At 39.9% G+C, this 20,256-nt stretch overlaps 1 protein-coding gene across 3 annotated transcripts in view; it reads left to right on the top strand.

The window, feature by feature from the left end:
- The window catches only part of dync2h1 (dynein cytoplasmic 2 heavy chain 1), a 136,025-nt gene that overhangs the window by 19,227 nt on the left and 96,542 nt on the right, over positions 1–20,256 (top strand). For all 3 annotated transcript variants that reach the window (XM_085381092.1, XM_085381091.1, XM_085381093.1), the window contains exons 30-52: positions 176–330; positions 732–864; positions 958–1,075; positions 1,250–1,362; positions 1,560–1,673; positions 1,791–1,932; positions 5,668–5,873; positions 6,822–7,004; positions 7,220–7,402; positions 7,706–7,929; positions 8,201–8,316; positions 11,609–11,808; positions 11,920–12,051; positions 12,253–12,385; positions 12,627–12,834; positions 12,936–13,065; positions 13,447–13,602; positions 13,766–14,025; positions 14,954–15,200; positions 15,342–15,493; positions 15,644–15,788; positions 17,021–17,123; positions 18,893–19,057. In XM_085381092.1, coding sequence (XP_085237218.1) covers positions 176–330; positions 732–864; positions 958–1,075; positions 1,250–1,362; positions 1,560–1,673; positions 1,791–1,932; positions 5,668–5,873; positions 6,822–7,004; positions 7,220–7,402; positions 7,706–7,929; positions 8,201–8,316; positions 11,609–11,808; positions 11,920–12,051; positions 12,253–12,385; positions 12,627–12,834; positions 12,936–13,065; positions 13,447–13,602; positions 13,766–14,025; positions 14,954–15,200; positions 15,342–15,493; positions 15,644–15,788; positions 17,021–17,123; positions 18,893–19,057 — 3,718 coding nt within the window. The remainder of the gene's footprint in view (positions 1–175; positions 331–731; positions 865–957; positions 1,076–1,249; positions 1,363–1,559; positions 1,674–1,790; positions 1,933–5,667; positions 5,874–6,821; positions 7,005–7,219; positions 7,403–7,705; positions 7,930–8,200; positions 8,317–11,608; positions 11,809–11,919; positions 12,052–12,252; positions 12,386–12,626; positions 12,835–12,935; positions 13,066–13,446; positions 13,603–13,765; positions 14,026–14,953; positions 15,201–15,341; positions 15,494–15,643; positions 15,789–17,020; positions 17,124–18,892; positions 19,058–20,256) is intronic.

The following is a 20,256-nucleotide window of genomic DNA, read 5'->3' on the forward strand; positions in this document are numbered from 1 at the left end:
TTTAAGTGCTTAATTTTTTTTATGTATGGAAAAAGTACTTTTCACATACCTTTCTCAGCTTGTATTGGTACATGCAGTTTTTAAAAAACAAATTTGGTTCATTTATATATTAACATTTAATCCCTGATGAAGAAACTGTGACAAAGGTTTGAGTATTTACTCCACGTATATCCAGGTCAGTCTGTGGGAAGTTCGTCTGTCCGACTTGGATGAGTATCTGCTCAGTCTGAATGCCATCCAGAGGCGCTGGGTTTATTTGGAGCCCATTTTTGGACGAGGAGCATTGCCCCGAGAGGAAGCTCGCTTCAAACGAGTTGATGAAGACTTCAGGTACAGTGTGTGCAGCTCTGTGTAATAACACAAATGAAGCGTTTGCCCATTTAGGCACAATGGTGGCTAACACTGATACTTCACAGCAAGAACGTTCCTGATTTGGACCTTTCCTTCTGGTGTTTGAATGTGCGCACTCACTACGAGTGCATGAGTTTTCTTTGGGTAGTCTAGCTTCCTCTGACAGTTGAAAGACCTCCATGTTTGCAATGTATAGAATAAAACACTATTTGACTGTGTGGTTAAATGTGGCTTGTAGTCTGACGCACTTTGAGTGTTCAGTAAGATTAGAAAACCACTATATACTACATGTGATAATATACCATAAACTACATGTGGCTTCTCTTTTGCTGACAAATAGAAACTGGCATAACTGAACATCTTCTCGCTCCGTGTCTTAGGTCTATAATGTCAGACATCCAGAGAGACAACAGAGTTGTTTCTCTGAGTTCGAGGGCTGGCATCAGAAACTCCCTCGTCACCATACTGGACCAACTACAGCGCTGCCAAAAGTCACTCAATGAGTTCCTGGAGGTGAATACGCACGTGTGAGAAGACATTTGCTTTCTTTCACATGGGTTTCAAATATCACCACTACCTAAATGTGGTTTTGTGTCTGCATCACAGGAGAAACGGTCTGCCTTCCCACGGTTCTATTTCATTGGGGATGATGATCTGTTAGAAATTCTTGGGCAGGCAACCAACCCTAGTGTCATCCAGTCACACCTAAAAAAACTCTTTGCAGGTCAGAGACATGTGTGTTCTTACATTCTGTTGTTGCTGATGATCGTTTGCATTTATCTGCTGTCGCTCTGTCTTCTGCCTGTTTTCCCCCTTTTGTTATATTTGTTCATATTGTTTGAATCATAACGGTTGTATTGGATAGTGAAGGTAGTCTGCATATATATTCCCTTTGCAGGCATCCACAGTGTTGTGTTTGATGAGCAATGCCAGCACATTGTCGCCATGTGTTCTTTGGAGGGAGAAATTGTGCCACTCAGAAATATTGTACACATTTACAGCCTTGTGGAGGTAAAGCTATGAATGTATATAAATGGATAAATAGTATTATCATTGTTGGAGGTCTAAGGAGGTACTTGTAGTATGTTTATCCTTTTTAAAAATGTATTCAAAGCAACACAAATGTGTATTCATTTTAAACGTTTTATATGCTTTTTCTTTGAACCTTCCTTTGTGGTTCTGCATAAACAGTTTTCCTTCGTTTCTAGGTGTGGTTAAGTGAGCTGTCTGTGGAAATGAAGGAGACCCTAAAGCACTTGCTGTATGAATGTGTGTCAGCAGCAAAGAAAGGGGAAGTGGACCCCTCTCGTTATCCATCACAGGTGCACACACTCATTTATACAACTGCTTTTTAAAAATATTCTTTAAAGCTTGTGATGTAAAAGAAAATACGTTTTTTTTCTCCCCAGCATTAAACAATGTTGCATTTTTTCGTGTAGATCCTGTGTCTGGCTGAGCAAATCCAATTTACTGAAGATGTGGAAAGAGCTATAAAAGAACAAAATTTGCATCAGTTGGAGTTGGAGCTTAACAGCAAATTAGAAGTCTATACCACAGTGGACACCAGCTCTGATAACACAGGTAGGGAACACATTTGTGTTTAAGCATCGGGGAAGATAAAGTATGTGTGCCCATTCAGACAGGTGTAACGTTTCCCTGGACGGCATGAAATTCTGCACACGTGATATGGATTTTATTTAACATATACGTTTAGCTTAGTGTGTGCATACAAGGATTAAAAAAACTTACAGTTAAAAGCAATTTATAACCAACATTAATGAATAAACATCAAATCTGTGATTATTACAACCAGCCAGTTTCTTTCTTCTTCTTCTTATTTCCACTCCTCCCTTTAGGGATGGCCATAACAAGTCATCTTACTCTCACTCTATCCGTAGTATCTTCTTCTGTCACACAAACCCTCTGCAGGCCCTCCTTTACTTCATGCCTGAACCTTTTATGTGGACTTCCTCTTTTCTTTTTGCCTGGTAGCTGTCTTCAACGTCCTTTGCCCAACATATCCACTACCTCTCTTTTGCTCATGTCCAAAACAGTCTCAGCCTTGCATCTCTGACTTCATCTCCTATCCCAGCTGACACAGGGCGAGAGGTTGGGTACATGCTGGACAGGTTGCCAGTCTGTCACAGGGCTAACACATAGAGACCGACAACCATTCACACTGTCATTCACATCTGAAGCATATTAAAGCCAATCACCAACTAACCTAACCCTACTAACATGCCTGTCTTTGGAGTGCTTGAGGAAGCCATAGTATCTGGACAGAACCCACACAGACACGAGGAGAACAAGCAAACTCCACACAGAAAGGCCCTGGCCAGATCCAGGACCATCTTACTGTTCGGCTTTGAGGCAACAGTAATCACCATGTCACTGTGTTCACTAGTGTTTCTACAGTTTTTCTTCCTCTAATCCAAGTATTCAGCTAAACGTAGATGCTAGCTTTAACATTATATATAAAGTGATACAATATAACTGATATATAATAGCAGGGCTACTTGAGTGGAGTCCTATGACCCCTAGTGGCCATATTGGCAATTAGAATTGCCAATATTGACTGGTTACGATCTCTGACATAAGGGTAATGCACAGAAAGACAGAAGAAGTTGTGATAAACAGGAACTACACAATGTTTTTTCCCCAAGAGGTCTTAAAATATTCACGTCTTTGCCCCACACTTGATGTGTGATTTTTCTCTCTCTCTCTGTGGTTATTTCTACAGCAAATTTCACAACCCTTATTTTAGTTTTTGACCTTTCTGTGAGAGTCCAGATAAACAATTGCTACTTAATATGTGTACTTAATCTACATCAGATACTGATCCAAATCTCAGGCTTGGTTGAATCTGTTGGGATTATGAGATGAGTGGGAAATTAATTCCAAATGAGTGTATCACTCATAGTCTCCTAGGAAGCTGCAAAGGGGCAGTAGTACGCTTTAAATCTGTAGGCAACATATCTGACAGGCGAATTTAATGACCCGGGGATGAATATATGGCTGCATAAAGCATAACAGCCGACTTTTGCCTCAGAACTCAAATCTGCTTTACTTTTAGATTTAAACAAGTTACTCATTCATGAGATGAAAGCGCCAACAGTACCGACATTTCACAGGACATTGGCGTTCTGGGAAATGGTCAAATTCCAAATCTCTTCTGTCATTTTCTTCATGCTTAACTTCAGCGTGTGGGCTAAATTTGCTTTTAGACTTTTTCACAAAGTTGTAGAATACCTTTTATTTTAGTACAGCACTGGATTATATTATATGGAAATATTATATTCTTACATGCACACCTTTTCCATTTATGCCTGTAGCAGTTATTTCCATGATAATACATTATTAAATTACTGGCTTCTGTGTAAAAAACCAAAATATATGGCAATGTTTCTTAGAGATTTCATTAGATAGGACTGACACGCCTAGGTGGTGATGTACTGTAATATTGCAAGTGCTGTTTCTTTTAGCTGTTAAAGAAAAAAAAGGCGGCTTTGGAGTACGTAATTCACTTCTTGTGTCAGGATGGTGCCGGGGGAAGTTTTCATTTTGTTTTCTACTGAAAATGACAAGCTGTATCAAATTGGGGGCTTTTGATAGCTGAAAAGGTTATTATGACTAAACCAGTGTAAAGGCTGCAAAGGCTCATTTTGGACTATTTTGAGTGGTCGTGTCGCTTATTAGTTTTAACTTAACTAATAATGTCTTACTTTTGCTCGTTTATGATTCATTTTGAGAGGAAATGATGGATGCAGGACACCGTTGTGAAAAGGGGTTAAAAAGGGTAAAATCCCTATGTGATGTGCTTTCTTTTAACACCAGTTTGTCTCAAGTGGTTATAAAGTGCTGGGACTGATTAAAGCAGCAAAAGTAATGGCAAGAAAGACAATCTAATTACCCAGTCTGCCTAAAATGTCCATAAATGGTAAATGGCCTGTATTTGTATAGCGCTTTTCTAGTCCCTAAGGACCCCAAAGTGCTTTACACAACCAGTCATCCACCCATTCACACACACATTCACACACTGGTGATGGCAAGCTACATTGTAGCCACAGCCACCCTGGGGCGCGCTGACAGAGGCGAGGCTGCCGGACACTGGCGCCACCGGGCCCTCTGACCACCACCAGTAGGCAACGGGTGAAGTGTCTTGCCCAAGGACACAGCAACTGAGACTGTCCAAGCCGGGGCTCGAACCGGAAACCTTCCGATTACAAGGTGAACTCCCAACTCTTCAGCCACGATCGCCTCATAAACTCCACAGGAAGTGAGGAGCCATTTGTTGGTGAGGCAAGACAGGATACATTTGGCAGGATACATTTGGCAGGATACATTTGGCATACATTTGCTGAAGTAATTTGTATGCATCTCTAGCTAGGCTGACACTATTGATGCATACATGTCAACAAGACTATAAAAGATGCCTAAAAGGTGGCTTGAAGTGGTAAAAAGGAGTGTAGCCATAATTGATTTTGGGGGGTTGCTAGGCAAAAAAAATACACATATAAACAGACCCAGAAGCACCAGTGCTCTCTCTGGGCCTTTGTTCGGACTGAGGGAAAGCAGAAAATATTCCTGTGGTCTGACAGGTCAAATTTTAAAACTCTTAGAAATCCTCCAGGCTAAACAGAAAGGCCATCACTCACTTGTTGTAAGCACACAGTACAAAAGCCAGCATCCTCGATGGTATCAATGCGCATTAGTGCACAGGGCACGGGCAACTTGCCCATACTGAGAGGCCCTTTTAATACTGAATGACATGTATGTGGTTTCTTTGGCCTTTAAAAGAACATTTACTGCTTTCCAGCAATGTCTTTTTGGGGAGAAGGCCTTGCTTATTTCTGTTATATAAGCTCAAATGCTATTTTTTAATACAAATTACAATCCCCTGAAGTCAAGAACTGACACCTGTTTGGAATGATCACCGCTTTACCAAAAGAAAGAGAGAGAAATCCCATATCAAGCAAGAATGTAAAATTCAGGGTTACAGCTGCTGGTCTAATCAGTTCCATAAAACTTGAACAGTGATGAACTAAAGAGGTAATGCAGCACTGTTTTTAATGTTTAAATGTGTTGCCTGAGTCATACTGAAAAAAATCATATTGTTCATTTCAGAATTTCTCAGTTCTACACTGTGGTTTATTCAAATTCAATACACTATTGTAACAAATATTAACTATTTCCTGGCCTGGTTAAATCCAGCACCCTGCATTTACAGATACAATGCTCTTTTATGTCAGAAATGTGTTATTTGTGTACTTTTACAGGTTCTGACACCCTAAAATTTATGCATGTCTCCTTGTACAGAGTCTAGTGTCCTGCAATTGAAGCTGAAGGCCTTGATCCTGGATATTATCCACAACATCAGTGTGGTGAAGCAACTTAACCAGGCAGGAGTTACCACTACTGACGCCTGGGCCTGGAAGAAGCAGCTTCGGTTCTATATGGGGCCGGACCAATGCTGCCACATACATATGGTGGATGCACAATTCAGCTATACCTATGAATACCAGGTGTGATATAGTGCAAACGTGTTGTATATGCGTTCCTCTTTTCAATTACACAAATGGAACAAACCAAAACATTCAGTGATGTTTCCTGCACTCCAGTTAATCTTTACTTGACATTTTGTTTTTCTAATTAAGAATATTAAACCACAGGAAATTAAATCTGCTTTCTTAGCATTCATTTTACAGCACATTGACTTGCAAGGGAGGAAAGCAGCAGACATTTTCAACAGCAAGTTGTGCCATCTGTATTAGTCTATTTTTACAGATGATAAATGACTGACATCATGTCTAATTTTATAACCATAACAAAAATTATTATATTCATGTGTAACAACCAAAAAAAGGAAACCAAATATCTAAATCTAGCCGAGGGTTTAATATTCAGGTGAAGCCCTATAACATTTTGTTCATTCTGTAGCTACTTTCAGTATGACCCAGGTAAGGTAGTATTAGGAGAACATGCATTTTCTTAATCCCAGTTTATATCAGTAATAATTACACTATAGGCAGGAGTTTGGGGGCTGGATCAGCTTTATCACAAGCTATTGTTAAACAGTTTTTGCAGTGTGGCAGGCTGCAGTATCCCGCTTATGGGAGCTGTTGTGTAGGTGTTAATCAATGTATTTGAACCTATTTTTTTTTACCTTTGGGGGGCACTGTTTATGCAGGGATAAGGAGCACGTGTAATACAGTGCCTTCTTGCATTTCCACTCTACAGTTTTTTACAACCACATCCAGACTCCCGTTTACTTTTCTTTTCTTTGCCCGTCCATCATTCATTTGTCACGTCTATCCTTTTCCATTCATTTCCTTTATTTTTTTGACAAGTTTGTTTCAGTCTCCATCGTGTCCCTTCACCCATATCTCTGATGCTGTCTGGCCACCATCACTTTCCTTTGCTGTCTTTATTCCTAATTTTAATCTTTAATCTTATCTCTTACTGCCTCCCAGGGGAATGTGGCTAAGCTGGTGCACACTCCACTGACTGATAAATGCTACCTGACTCTGACCCAGGCAATGAAGATGGGGCTCGGGGGGAATCCTTATGGGCCAGCCGGCACAGGCAAGACTGAGTCCGTCAAAGCCTTAGGAGGGCTGTTTGGACGTCAAGTGCTGGTGTTCAACTGTGACGAGGTGTATAGATGCTTCTGTGAAAAGCAAAAAATATATACAAAGCGAAAGCTACAACTAAAGACGTGGATACAATATATCCATGAATCACATATGTGCAGTAGTAGACACACACATACACTAACCTTTTGATTAGTCCACACACATGCACAAACAAAGTAGGATTGCAAATTGAGTACAAATGACAACGACTGCTTTTTTTTTGGTCTGTTTTCCAGGGTATCGATGTGAAGTCAATGGGACGGATCTTTGTGGGGTTGGTGAAGTGTGGAGCATGGGGCTGCTTTGACGAGTTTAACCGTTTAGAGGAAGCAGTACTGTCTGCAGTTTCCATGCAGATTCAGGCCATTCAAGACTCTCTCAAACACCATAAGAACACATCCGATCTGCTAGGGAAGGAGGTCAGAAAATAAACAAATGCAGACAAAAACAATAATGCTGAACACCAGGTCATTCTGATTTCTCAAGCCCACCTCAGTAATTGATGACACTTTCTCATGATATACAATTATTTTTTCTATTTTTTTTAACTGTCTTTCAGTCAAATCAGTCCCACAGTAAATTATTTATGTTTTCATATATGGCGTAAAAACTGGATTTGTCATAATTCAAGAAGGAACTGCTTAAACTTTACTAATGCCAGTTTTAAAAAATCATACCGGTAATATTGAGAAGAACATGTTCTTCCTTTCTTCATCCTCTAGGTGGAATTGGACCCTAATTCTGGAGTCTTTATCACATTAAATCCGGCAGGAAAAGGCTATGGAGGCAGACAGAAACTTCCAGACAACCTAAAGCAACTGTTCAGGCCTGTGGCCATGAGCAGGCCAGACAATGAGCTCATTGCTGAAGTCATCCTCTACTCCGAGGGCTTCAAAAATGGAGAAATACTGGGATGCAAACTGGTAGCAATCTTCAACCTGGCAAGGTAGAATTAAGTCATTTTTGGTTTGGATTAGGGTCAAATTGACATGCAATGTGCTTCACCTGTGTAGTTTGATGTCTGTGTTGTGTGTGATTTTTGTGTTTCACGTGTTATTATTAGACGGACTTTCCGTTTTAGCATTAATAGTATGCAGTTGCTTGATTTTTGTGGATAAATTACCCTTTCTGCTTCCCACCACTGACTGTTACAGACAATGCTACCGCCAACTGCGAGTGTGTGATGTGTAAAAATGTGCCTTTATTTCTTTCTCCAGAGAGTTGTTGACTCCTCAGCAACACTATGACTGGGGTTTGCGAGCTCTAAAGACAGTGCTGAAGGCCTGCGGCGGTCTCCTGCAGCAACACAGAAGGAATCGCAACAAAGAAAAGAGTAAGACCCCCTCTGGGTGTTTTTCCTTTTTTTTAATATAGATTATTTCTGTGAGGCATTTTTATTTTTTCTTCTCCAATATTGTGTCAAGAAAGTTTTGAGGGGGTGCCAGTATAGCTCACTGGGTTGAGCAGGCAACTCATATGCCACAAGGTTATTCCAGAGACCACGGTTTGATTTTGTACCGGGCCAATTGCTACATCCCTTCCCCCTGCTCTCCCCAACCTTTCTTGTCCACCTTCAGCCTGTCACATCATTACAATGGCTAAAAAGGCCAAAAATGTATTTTAAAAGAAAGTTAGGAGGAAATGGGTTCATTTTTGACTCAAAATCAAACTCTTTGCCAAGTACAAAGGGTCAAAACTTTAACAATGCAAAGTACTAGGATTTTTATAAAATACACTGTGTTTTATTCGGGTTTATAATTACACAACATTAATGGCAGACTTTCATTATATTCAAGCAGCACCTGATGACTTGATTAATGATTTATTTCTGTCTGAAGCAGAGGTTGTGCTAATTTGTGAAATCATTTGGTGGGGTGAGAATGAAATCTATACTTAAGAGGGAGCTGCACATAATCTGATAAATTGTCTTAAGCCACTTTAGTCAACACTGATTGAGACTACAAGTCTGAAAGTTATGGGCTGCATATTTGTTTAGCCAATTTACACATTCTTTATTCTAGTCCTACAGATGAGTTACAGTGATGTATTGTACTTAACAAAAATAGGCATAATTAGAAAGAACATCCCTCTGGGTAGAGTTTTGAAAGTCTACTGTTGTATTCAAGACATTTCTCATCTGGAGGCTGAATTTAAACAAACAGACACACTTTTTTAGGTGTTCTTGGCTGTTGCTGTTTCTCCAGCTAACGAACTTTTTGCTATGGGCTCCTCTCACTTCCCCTGTGGGCAGCTGCTGCACAGATGCTTCAAAGCTGCCCTGGCTAATGATGACCTTGAGAGCTAAACAAAAGGCCTTAAGTTACCTCGATGCCTCATACTGGGACCACTGGTCTGTTGTTGGCAGAGGGAAACATTATGATGTGTGGTTTTCACACTCCTGACAAGATTTCCAATGAGAAATTAAAGTCAACATTTCATCCCCTGGTGTGTCACTCAGCTGGATCCAAGGGATTAGCAGTGACTTGGGGGTAATTGTGATTGGGTAAAGTTGGGCCATTTAATTAACATAAAAAGCAGCTATGTGTAAAACTTCTGTTCCTTGATGGTGAACACATATAGTATGGGATATCATCGCCTCTGTCAGTGCGCCCCAGGGTGGCTGTGGCTACAATGTAGCTTGCATATCACCAGTGTGTGAATGTGTGTGTGAATGGGTGGATGACTGGATATGTAAAGCGCTTTGGGGTCCTTAGGGACTAGTAAAGCACTATATAAATACAGGCCATTTACCAGGCCAGGCCATCATATCCCCTCATGGTATATGTCAAGAACAGAGTGCAGGTCCTCAGATTATTATTATTATTATTATTTTTTTTAATATCAGTTGTTCACCCTAACTCTGGGGTACACCCAGAACCTATAGTAGAAATTATATTTTCCGTATGGGAATACTTTGGGGTACAAGATCCCTCAGGAGTAACTGAGGGATCTCAAAGTGTCGAGTCTCACTGAGTGAGAGGATGTCTGGTTAGCCTGCTGCCACTGTAACATGACTTCATATAAGCAAAAGAGGATGGATAGATGTTAAAAAATATATAGTTCAATCCATTGTGTTTATTGGAGACCGGACTCTTGTCCTGGTGAAGGATCATTCAACACATCATAAATAAATATATCTCAAAGGCAAAGTAAGCGTAACTGTGCTGTCATGTAACATCCAAACCACGCTTTTAATATCATCTGATTGTTTTAATCGACTAAAGTTAAAGGAGCCCAAAAGACTATTGACACTTTTAATAATAATAACACCCTTTGTCAGACTGACATATTTGGCTCATTGGGGTTATTGAAAAAGAATCCACAAGTAAACTTGTCAAAGTTTTAGCCTCTTTAGACTTCTTAACTTCTTCATCCACCACAGAAGTAGATGAACCTGTAACAGAAATCTCGACGCAGTCTCTGATAATAAAAAAAAAAAAGTAGCAACTTTTCTAAGTCTAGTTGAAAATCTACTTTTTGGAAGTGCTGAAACTGCTATACTGATAGCAACCTTTGGACCTGAGGGATAGAAAGTTTTCGAGTTGACGTAAAGCATCGGAAGATAAGGTTACAGTTAAAAATTTGACTGGTCTGGAGATGCTTATCCTTTGCTCAACAGAGATACAATAAAAGTGCTTGGCTTATCTGTGCCTCTTTGTGTGGATATCTATTGAATGCAGCCGGATAAACACCACGAGTATACTTAAACAGAAAGCTTTAGTGTCCAGCTCTTTTTCTGTGCACATGCTGCGCTTGCCCTCTAAATATTCTAGTACAGACATGCCATGAATTGACATTTAGCTCAAGCACTTTCCCTAAAAACTTTTCTTCCCTCGGGTTTTTCACTTGTCTGTACTTTTGTCCTTCTGCATTCTCTCGTCCTCAAAACACTTTGCCAGAGCGTTGTTGTTTACCTCTTCAGCATTTCTTCCTCAGTTCCTGCTCCCTCCTCTAACCTCTTGTTAGCGCTCTCTTTCTCTGATACCTGGCTGTCGATGTTGCTCTCGTCCCGCTCGTTCGCAATCGGTGCCCTCTTTTTCTCACCCCAAAGGTCCCCTTCATGCCTCTTGTTTTCAATAACCTCCCACACTTCTACCTTGGTTTTACTCACCCTTTCCCAGATTCTATCATTCTTTCCTTTAAATCTTTCTCTTCCTCCAGCACCCACCTTTTATCTGTCCAACACACAAACACACACACACAGATTCACAGACACATTGTGTGAACCTCTTGTCTGTCGATGAGTCCCTGAGGTTTTTCCTTGTGTTTGTCTCTGTATGTAGTCTGGCCAAGTGCGCTTCTCTGCAGAAAGACAAGAGATCAAAAGTATTGACAGTGTCTTAAATCGTGACAAGTTTTGGTAATTAGCACATTTTTCACTGGGGACATTTGCAAGAGCAAACCAATACTAAACTTTCCTCCCCTTGTTTTTATATAATTTTCTATTTTTTTTTCTTTTCATTCAGCATATTGCCTTTTTCATAGTTTATAGCTGTTTTATAGTGTTAACCATACTCTTATTCAAGTATTTTTTATGCTTATCCCTGTTTTGGATTGAAATTAAATTTATATTAATTTCTTTTCTTTCTCTAACTCATTTTCTCTCTCTGTCCATCTACTTGCAGTTGAAGAGAGTAGTATGGTAGTGCAGGCCTTAAGACTGAACACAATGTCCAAGCTGACCTTTGCCGATTGCTCTCGGTTTGATGCTCTGGTGAGAGATGTCTTCTCTGGGGTTGATTTCACTGACGTGGAGGACCAGATACTAACACATGCACTGGAACAAGTTTATAAGGAGGCACAGCTTGAACTTATACCCAGCCAGGTGTGTATATGAAGAATTCTAATAAACACTATGTGAACTGACGTTGTTTGTTAGAAAGATGGTATAAGAAAATCAGAGATAGTTAAATGGAGTAATTGTTGTCATTTATAGCTAAAGAAGGCATTGGAGCTAAATGAACAGCTAAGACAACGTATGGGCGTAGTTGTTGTCGGGCCAAGCGGAGCAGGCAAGTCCACACTGTGGAGGATGCTCAGGGAGGCTCTCGGCAAGACAGGAAAAGTGGTGAGTAGAGGGAGAACCTCCCCTCTTGAATTTAATGCTGTAACTGGAAAAAGTGATGTAATACAAGTCCTCTAAAATTACATTATGCACTGTCTGAGTTCCAGTGTTATTTAGCATATAAAAGAATCTAAAAAGCGACATTTTCAAAATTAAAGAAATTCTGCCTTGAGTTCTTGCCAATTCACTTTTTTTGTTTGGTAGGTGAAGCAGTACACAATGAATCCTAAGGCCATGCCCAGACAACAGTTGTTGGGACATATAGACATGGACACCAGAGAGTGGTCTGATGGCGTCCTCACCCACAGTGCCAGGAACGTGGTCAAAGAATCTCAGGGTAATAAGAGAGGGACACTGCTGGTTTGTGATTAACCAGACGTTTGACATTATTGCCCACTGAAACTGGAAAAGTGTTTGGCCATCACCAGAATCATCCAATTTCAAAGTGCTTTAATTCTGCAATGTTAAGCACTTGTGAACAAGTTTTGTATGTAAAACTTTTGAAATCAGATGATTCTTTCAGACACACCCCGTATCGTGATTAATATCCTGAATGCATGTATATTTGTGTTTTCTAGAGGTGAACTCTTGGATCGTATGTGATGGCGACATTGATCCTGAGTGGATTGAGAGTCTGAATTCTGTCCTTGATGATAATCGACTGTTAACCATGCCCAGTGGCGAACGCATCCAGTTTGGACCTAATGTTAACTTCCTGTTTGAGACTCATGACCTCAGCTGTGCCTCACCAGCTACCATATCCCGCATGGGCATGATCTTTCTCAGGTCAGTCAGCCTATGCAGAAAGAGTTTTAAGCATTTATTTCTACCAAATTCCACCTTTTCAGTACTTGTCTCACTGGCATTTTACTTCCTCATATCTAAAGTGATGAGGACATTGATGTGGGTGCCTTGGTGAAGTCGTGGTTAAAGGGTCAGCCAGAAGAGTGTCACAATAATCTTGAAAACTGGCTGGGCGATTACTTCCAAAGATCTCTGGACTGGGTCCTCAAGCAGGTCAGCGTCCCACTGCTACACAGTGCATGAAAAGCAGTCACATCTTTTCATTGTTCTAAATATTAAACACATCTTTTGTTTGGAACCTGACACAGTGGTGTCATACGCACTGAGCAACTTAGAACCTTGATCAGTTAACTTCATTTATAATTACCAGTATTTATTATGATATATTTAATTGGTAACATTATGAAAGTGCAATCAAGTAACTGAAATGACTTGTGACCTTTCAGCTCAATGAACAGATCCATTTATTATTTCCTTCTAATTTACATAATCCTTACAGACTGGATTTTTCTTTTGCTCAACCGGTTTATTTGAAAATCGTAAAAGATCTTTGATCCTTACATCTGTATGCTGTTCTTTCTCTCTCCTCATCAGAATGACTTTGTGGTGGAAACTAGTTTAGTGGGCACAGTGTTCAATTGCCTGTCTCACCTCAATGCTGTGAAGGAGAGGGGCCAGTTCATCGTTGGTCTACTGAGAGGTATGGGAGGAAACCTCAACCTCAAAACACGACAGGAGTTTGCCAAAGAGGTGAGGACCTCATTTTGTTCTCGTTTGGTATCAATAGAGGTTGAATTCAAGAACAGTTTTATGTTTGGATTTAAATTGTATTCATGTCTTAATTATAACTGCTGAAAATTATAAGGATGGATAACTTGCTAATGTTTGTCTTTATGTCTTTTCACTCCTGTAGTTGCTGAGCTGGGCCAGGGAAAGCCCACCAGACCCCAGAAAACCATTGGATACTTACTATAACACTGACAGTGGTCATCTAGCAAGTTACATGTTCCAGCGTCCTGAGGGTCTCACGCTGGAGCAGTTCTCTCATACACACATGCTACCTGTGATTGAGACTCCAGGCATGCAGAGAGGTCTGCAGGGTTTCTCTCCTTGGCTCACCACACAGCACAGGCAGCCCTTCATGGTCATAGGGCCAGAGGGTTGTGGAAAGGGGTAATTACTTCTGGATCCATATACAAAAACACATTAAAAACCATTTAGCCCTTCACAAAGCCATGATTGCTGAACAACTGTTACATTACCTTCCATTATCCTGACTTAAGATCAAATGGCATTCTGCGGAAGCAATTCACAAAGGGTATTTTTTTATTCTATCCTCATGTTAGCCTTTAGTACAAAAATCACTGGTGAGGTCAGAGTGTGCAGTGTGGTTTGTGAGACAGAGGCACTCAAATAGGAATACTCAGAATGACACAATCACATAATCAACAGTGAAATCAAAGCTGCTTTTATTCAAGACTTGACCTTTCTTGTAAAGGCACTGAAAGCTCAGAATAAAGATCAAATCTTTGGGTGTGTGTGTGTGCGTGCTGTTTGTGCTTGGGATTGTGTACGTGTACACATCAAGTTCTGAACTGCCCCACAAGTAATTGTGTCCCTCCCCTGGGTATAAAAGAGCAAGGGTCCCTCAGTTTGCCTTTTACACTCCACTTTTGTATCTCTCAGTCTTTTCTTTTCTCATCCTCATGCCCTGCCTCACTTTGTCTGAAACGTTACGGTGCCAGTAAGGCACGGGATTTGTCAACTTAGTCTTCTGATAAAAGTACAGATTTTCTGATAATGACTGTGCATGCCCATGAACACGTCATATTTACTTTCTTTAATTTGCCTTTGAGTCAAAGGTAAACAATTTTCTTGACGTCCCAAAAATTTATTTTTTTGATTAATGTGGCAGTAACACAGATTTCATCCTCTTATCCTTTCTTGCTGTCCTTAGATCAGCTTAAAAATGGGTGAAGCTGAACTGTTTAAAACATTTAAGCATATGGATGAACTGTTGCCATCCTCTGCGCTCATGTCTCACCTCACGTACTTTGAGTTCTTGTGTGTTTCCTGACCTTATTCTGTTCGTCCTGTTCAGCATGCTCCTGCGCTACGCCTTCTCTCGGCTGCGTTCCACCCAAGTTGCTGTGGTTCACTGCAGCGCCCAGACATCATCACGCCACGTCCTACAGAAACTGAGCCAGACGTGCCTGTTGCTCAGCTCTAACACTGGTCGAGTTTTCAGACCCAAGGACTGCGAGAACTTGGTCCTTTATTTAAAAGACATCAACCTACCCAAACCGGACAAGTGGGGAACCAGCAACCTCACTGCCTTCCTCCAGCAGGTAAAAAGACAGATAAATTAAAAAGTCAGTCAATGGCTGGATGTGTTGGAAACAGTTTTGATACAAGTGCCCACTCTCAGAAACTTAGACTGTTTCATGTCCACCACCAAGCATCACAATATATATTAACCTTTCTTTCAGGTGTTGACCTATAAGGGGTTCTATGATGAAAATCTGGAGTGGGTCAGTCTTGAGAACATACAAGTGGTGGCTTCCATGTCCACAGGAGGTGCTGTTGGGACACATTCACTCACAACCCGCTTCTCTTCTATAGTACGCATCTGCACAATAGAGTAAGTACAAAACAAGCAACATATAAGTAAATACCAGTAAAACAGCACTTTGTCATTGTTCCCATCTCTCTCCGTTTCTCTGCTTGGGCTCCTTCAAACTTGACAGTGATTCATTCTTGTTATCCTACTGTTTACTTTACCTGACTTTAGTTATCCAGACAGGGAGCAGCTGCAGACTATCTACTCAGCTTACCTGCAGCCAGTTCTCCAGCACAGCCTGGGCAGCCAGGCAGCCTGGGCCAGCACAGGGAAAACACACCAGCTGGCTGGGTCTCTTGTGCAGCTCTATGAACAGGTATTGCATTTCACAGGGTGTTCATTCAAGTTTATAACCAGGTTTGTAAAAACACAGTTTTCCTGAGATGCAAAGAGCATAAAAAAGGCACAAAGAAATCTGAGTAATTCCAGATTAAAACAGTCTCTATGTGATGCAAAATCACACTGTCCAAGTCCTTGTATTTTCACAGATATCCATTTTTAACTAATGGGTATTAGCCAAGTTCTCTCCAGTCTTTTCAAAAGCACATTAGGTTTTCACATAATTCGTGCCGGTTTTATTACAGGTACAGGCATTACATTGTAGAGACTTGTGCATAAGATAACTTGACACTCAGAAATGTGTCCAGATGAATGCTGAGATTTTGCTTTCATGATGTTAGAAAGTATCAGTTAAAGAAATCTGTTGTGTTGTTATTCGCCTTCACAGTAGCTTCTTACTGTTTTATTGCAGCCACAAATGTCAGATATTCTCAGCAATTGTGACATTTTCAAGTTATTATGCATTTGTGTACGCACTTAGGGGGGAATGTTTGTTCTGTTGCTATTTTGATATTGCTCTTCACGCCATTGGATTATTAGGATTATAAATGCAGCGTAGTGATAAATGTGGAGATTCAGGTGCTTATTTTTAATCGTGTCATCTTTTTGCATATCTAGTTTGCGGTAGATAGAAATGTGTAATGAAAAGAGGTTTTATCTGTATCTATAGATATTTACTCACAGCCACTTTATTAAGTCAAAGTCAAAGTTTGTTTATATAGCACAATTAAAAGACTAGTGTACATCAAAGTGCTTCACAATAAAACGGCAATGCGGGCAGAACAAAGAACCTTATTAGGAACACAGTTTTATCAAGTGATTGTGATGTTCAAGAAACCAGTTTGAGATGATTTGAGCTTTGTGGCATGGTGCTTTATCCTGCTGGAAGCAGCCATCAGAAGACACATACATTGTGGTAATAAAGCATGTGTAAAAGGTCAACAAAGAAAATATCCCCCACATCGTTACACCACTACCATTAATAGAAAAAAACGATGGATCTGTTCTATGTTCAAAATCAATTAAGTCATTTTTCTCCCTGTTCTGATGCTCGGTTTGAAGTTCAGTATATGCCTAAATGCATCAATTTGCTGCCATGTGGTTTTTTGTGTTAACAATCAGTTAATTAAGTTGATTAATAAACTGTCTGCTGAGTGTATAATAATATAATATAATAACCCCTTTCTGTATTTTCTTCTTTCCTGTTAGGTAAAAGCCAAGTTCACAGTGGATGACCACAGCCATTATGTGTTTACACCTTGTATTCTCACAGAATGGGTTCTCAGCCTGCTGCGGTATGACCTCACTGCAGGTAACTAAAATCAAACCAAAAATAGATCGATATAAATATGTATGTGTTTTAGAAAACAGAGTAAGATTTATGAGGTTAAAATTTTTCAAATAACACGGCCCAGCCTTCTCTAAGTTAAAAACTTAGGGGACTATTTTGAGGCACTAGTCACTACACATACAAAAGCAGAAGGTTGAATTTAATGACCCACTACTAATTTCTTAGTTTATTCATATTGCTGAGTAACATTAATAATTCCATTTTAATGCCAGAATAATACAAAAAAATACAGCCCCACAGAGTTAGTTACTCGTCTGTGTTCTTTCAGCTCAGAGCCACCGTTTCTGTCTCTCACCTTTTTCCTTCTTTCTGTCGGCCTCTCTCTGATTCCTCTCTTCTCTTTCCCCAGTCCCTTTCTGCCACTCGTCTGTCTCTCACTCTTTCATCATCCTCTCCCTTTGCTGTCCTTTCATCTCTCCTTCTGTCACTCTTTCTCTCCTTCTGCAATGTGTTCCTGCTGTGATAGTGAGTCCAATCATTTATTTTAATTAAACACGTCAGCAGAGAAACTTCCCTTTTCCTGTCCTCATCAGTTTTTACTTTCTTTTTTTCTTTCTGAATTCTCTGCCCGGTTTGCTGCTTACCTTCTTTTTGGTATGTAAAAAAAAAATCCTTATTCTTTATATTTCTTCTGTGGCTGCGGTGAATTTGAGCTTGAATAAAGTCCTTTAGGCAGTGTTATCTGTGCTTCCTAGTTTTATTTGATGTGTTTTAGAGGTGATGGGTTGATACTGAGACTGGATACTGTCACAGATGCTGACATATCACTTTTACAATTTCACTAAAACATCAGTGTAAAAATGCCAAAAAAATAACATATCTTTGAGGCCATTTAAGAACATCTGTTGCCGTTATGTAGAGTATCCACAAGAGAGCACTGACAAGTTTTAGATGGATGCAGCTCGTGGAGCCCATTCTGTATATACTCAGAAATTTACAAATTATAAATTAGAATTGCTTTTTGTTTGTTTTTGTGGTAATTGCTTTTTTTATTAAACAACCAATATTGTTAATTATTCATATTAACAAATATCAATATCAGTGTTTGCCTTAAAACTCCAAAATAAGCGAGGATTTATTTGCCTTACTGCTGGTGGCGGAATCATTATAAAGTGGATTTTGGAAATCAAAAGTCATGGGAATAAAAAAAAATGCAGGAAAAATTTACATTTATTTTTTTTTCCTGTAATGGTTTTTAGAATTTAAATTGCTAGGAAAACCCCAGAGACAGAACTGTGTCTGTGTTTGTCATGTTTCAGTATTTTCAGGCACCGTTGAAACCAGTGTTCCATAGTATCACAAATCTGGCTTGTCCCTCCAGTTTTCAGCAAGTAGCACTCTGCTGTTTCGTGGGGAAATTTATTACATATGTGTGATCCAGGGAGGTGATTTTGTCATACTGAGCATTGTCAAAAACAGCCCTTTGACTCATATTAAATCCTGAGTAATAGTGTGATTATTATGAAACTAAATGCCAGGTTTAGGCAGACTAAAATTTGGATTGTATATTTAACGTATACATTTAGCTAACACCTGGTATGAGATCACCTAAATATTTAAATTATCGGGGAAGGGGGGGGGGGGGGGGGGGGTCTAACAAAATGAATAAATCTTAATTTTGTGTAAATGTGTAAAGGTCTTTTTTAAACTATATTCTGTTAAGTCTTAATTCATATATGTGTGTGTGTGTGTGTGTGTGTGTGTGTGTGTATCTCACTTGTTCCCTTTAGCTCAATCTAATGTGACAGACAGCGTGTTGGAGGTGGTAGCATACGAGGCCAGGAGGCTCTTCAGAGACCGACTAGTTTCCTCCAAAGACCTTCACACCTTTGATAACATCCTCTCCTCCATCATACGAGGGGACTGGAGCTCTGATGCTCTAGATAACATGACTGGTATGGGATGGCTGTGCTCTTACTTCTAAGTCATAAGCCAAATATTAGGTCTGACCATGAAAGACTATTACTGAACGAGGCTTTTAAGCAGTTAATGTCAATATTACTGGCTGGGCATGTCTGAATGAAAGCAGTATATGATTAGAGCCCTTTTTGACAGCTCTGCATATATATTTACACGTGGCAATATCTCTGTTAATGGTCTGTTTTGAATACTAAACTAGTAATGATTTTAATTATTGATTTTTTTTCCATTTGCTTTGCTTGCTTTCAGTGTGTCAACAGAGCCAACTCTGTGCCTAGTAGTATGTCTTATTCACTGATTGATAAAGTTCTGAGATTTCTTCTGGATAATACCAGAAGGTCATCTAGTGTTGTCCATGTTGTACACAAGCTTTACTTTGGACGCTGTGATATCAAAAAGATTAGAGTAAAAGATAAACCCCGACACTTCTGTTCCCTGAAGGAGAGGAACAAGGTACAGTACAACACATAAGTATGGGATATCACCCCCTTGCGTGTCCTGGCTGAAGAAACCTTTGTTCACGCCTTTAAAGCAGATGACGTGTGATGACATGCGCAAGGCCCTAGTAGATGAGGCCCTAGCGCTCTGAATTGTCGCTATCACACTAGGTGGCAAACCCTTAGCAATCAAGGCAAGGCAAGGCAAGGCAAGTTTATTTGTATAGCACAATTCAACAACAAGGTGATTCAAAGTGCTTTACAGAGACATTAGAAACAAGAACAAATAAAAAGCATGATTTAAAATTGATTAAAACAAGCAAATAAACTAACTAACTAATTAACAAACAAACAAACAAACAACAGTATATAAAATCAAAACAGAGAAAATCAGAACAGTAGATAAAATCAGTAGTTAAATGTAAGTTTTGAAATTTAAGCTTAAAGTGTGGATTTGGTGCTTTATTCAAATGCAGCTGAGAACAGGTGAGTCTTCAACCTGGATTTAAATAAACTGAGTGTTTCAGCTGATCTGAGGCTTTCTGGGAGTTTGTTCCAGATATAAGGAGCATAAAAGCTGAATGCAGCTTCTCCGTGTCTGGTTCTGACTCTGGGAACTGATAAAAGACCGGATCCAGATGACCTGAGGGATCTGGATGGTTTATACTGGGTCAGGAGGTCATTGATGTATTTTGGTCCTAAACCATTCAGAGCTTTATCGGCCAGCATCAGAACTT

The sequence above is a fragment of the Rhamphochromis longiceps genome, linkage group LG14, assembly GCF_057381845.1.
Source record: "Rhamphochromis longiceps isolate RC_006_pf linkage group LG14, R_longiceps_female_GT1.1, whole genome shotgun sequence".
NCBI lineage: Eukaryota > Metazoa > Chordata > Actinopteri > Cichliformes > Cichlidae > Rhamphochromis > Rhamphochromis longiceps.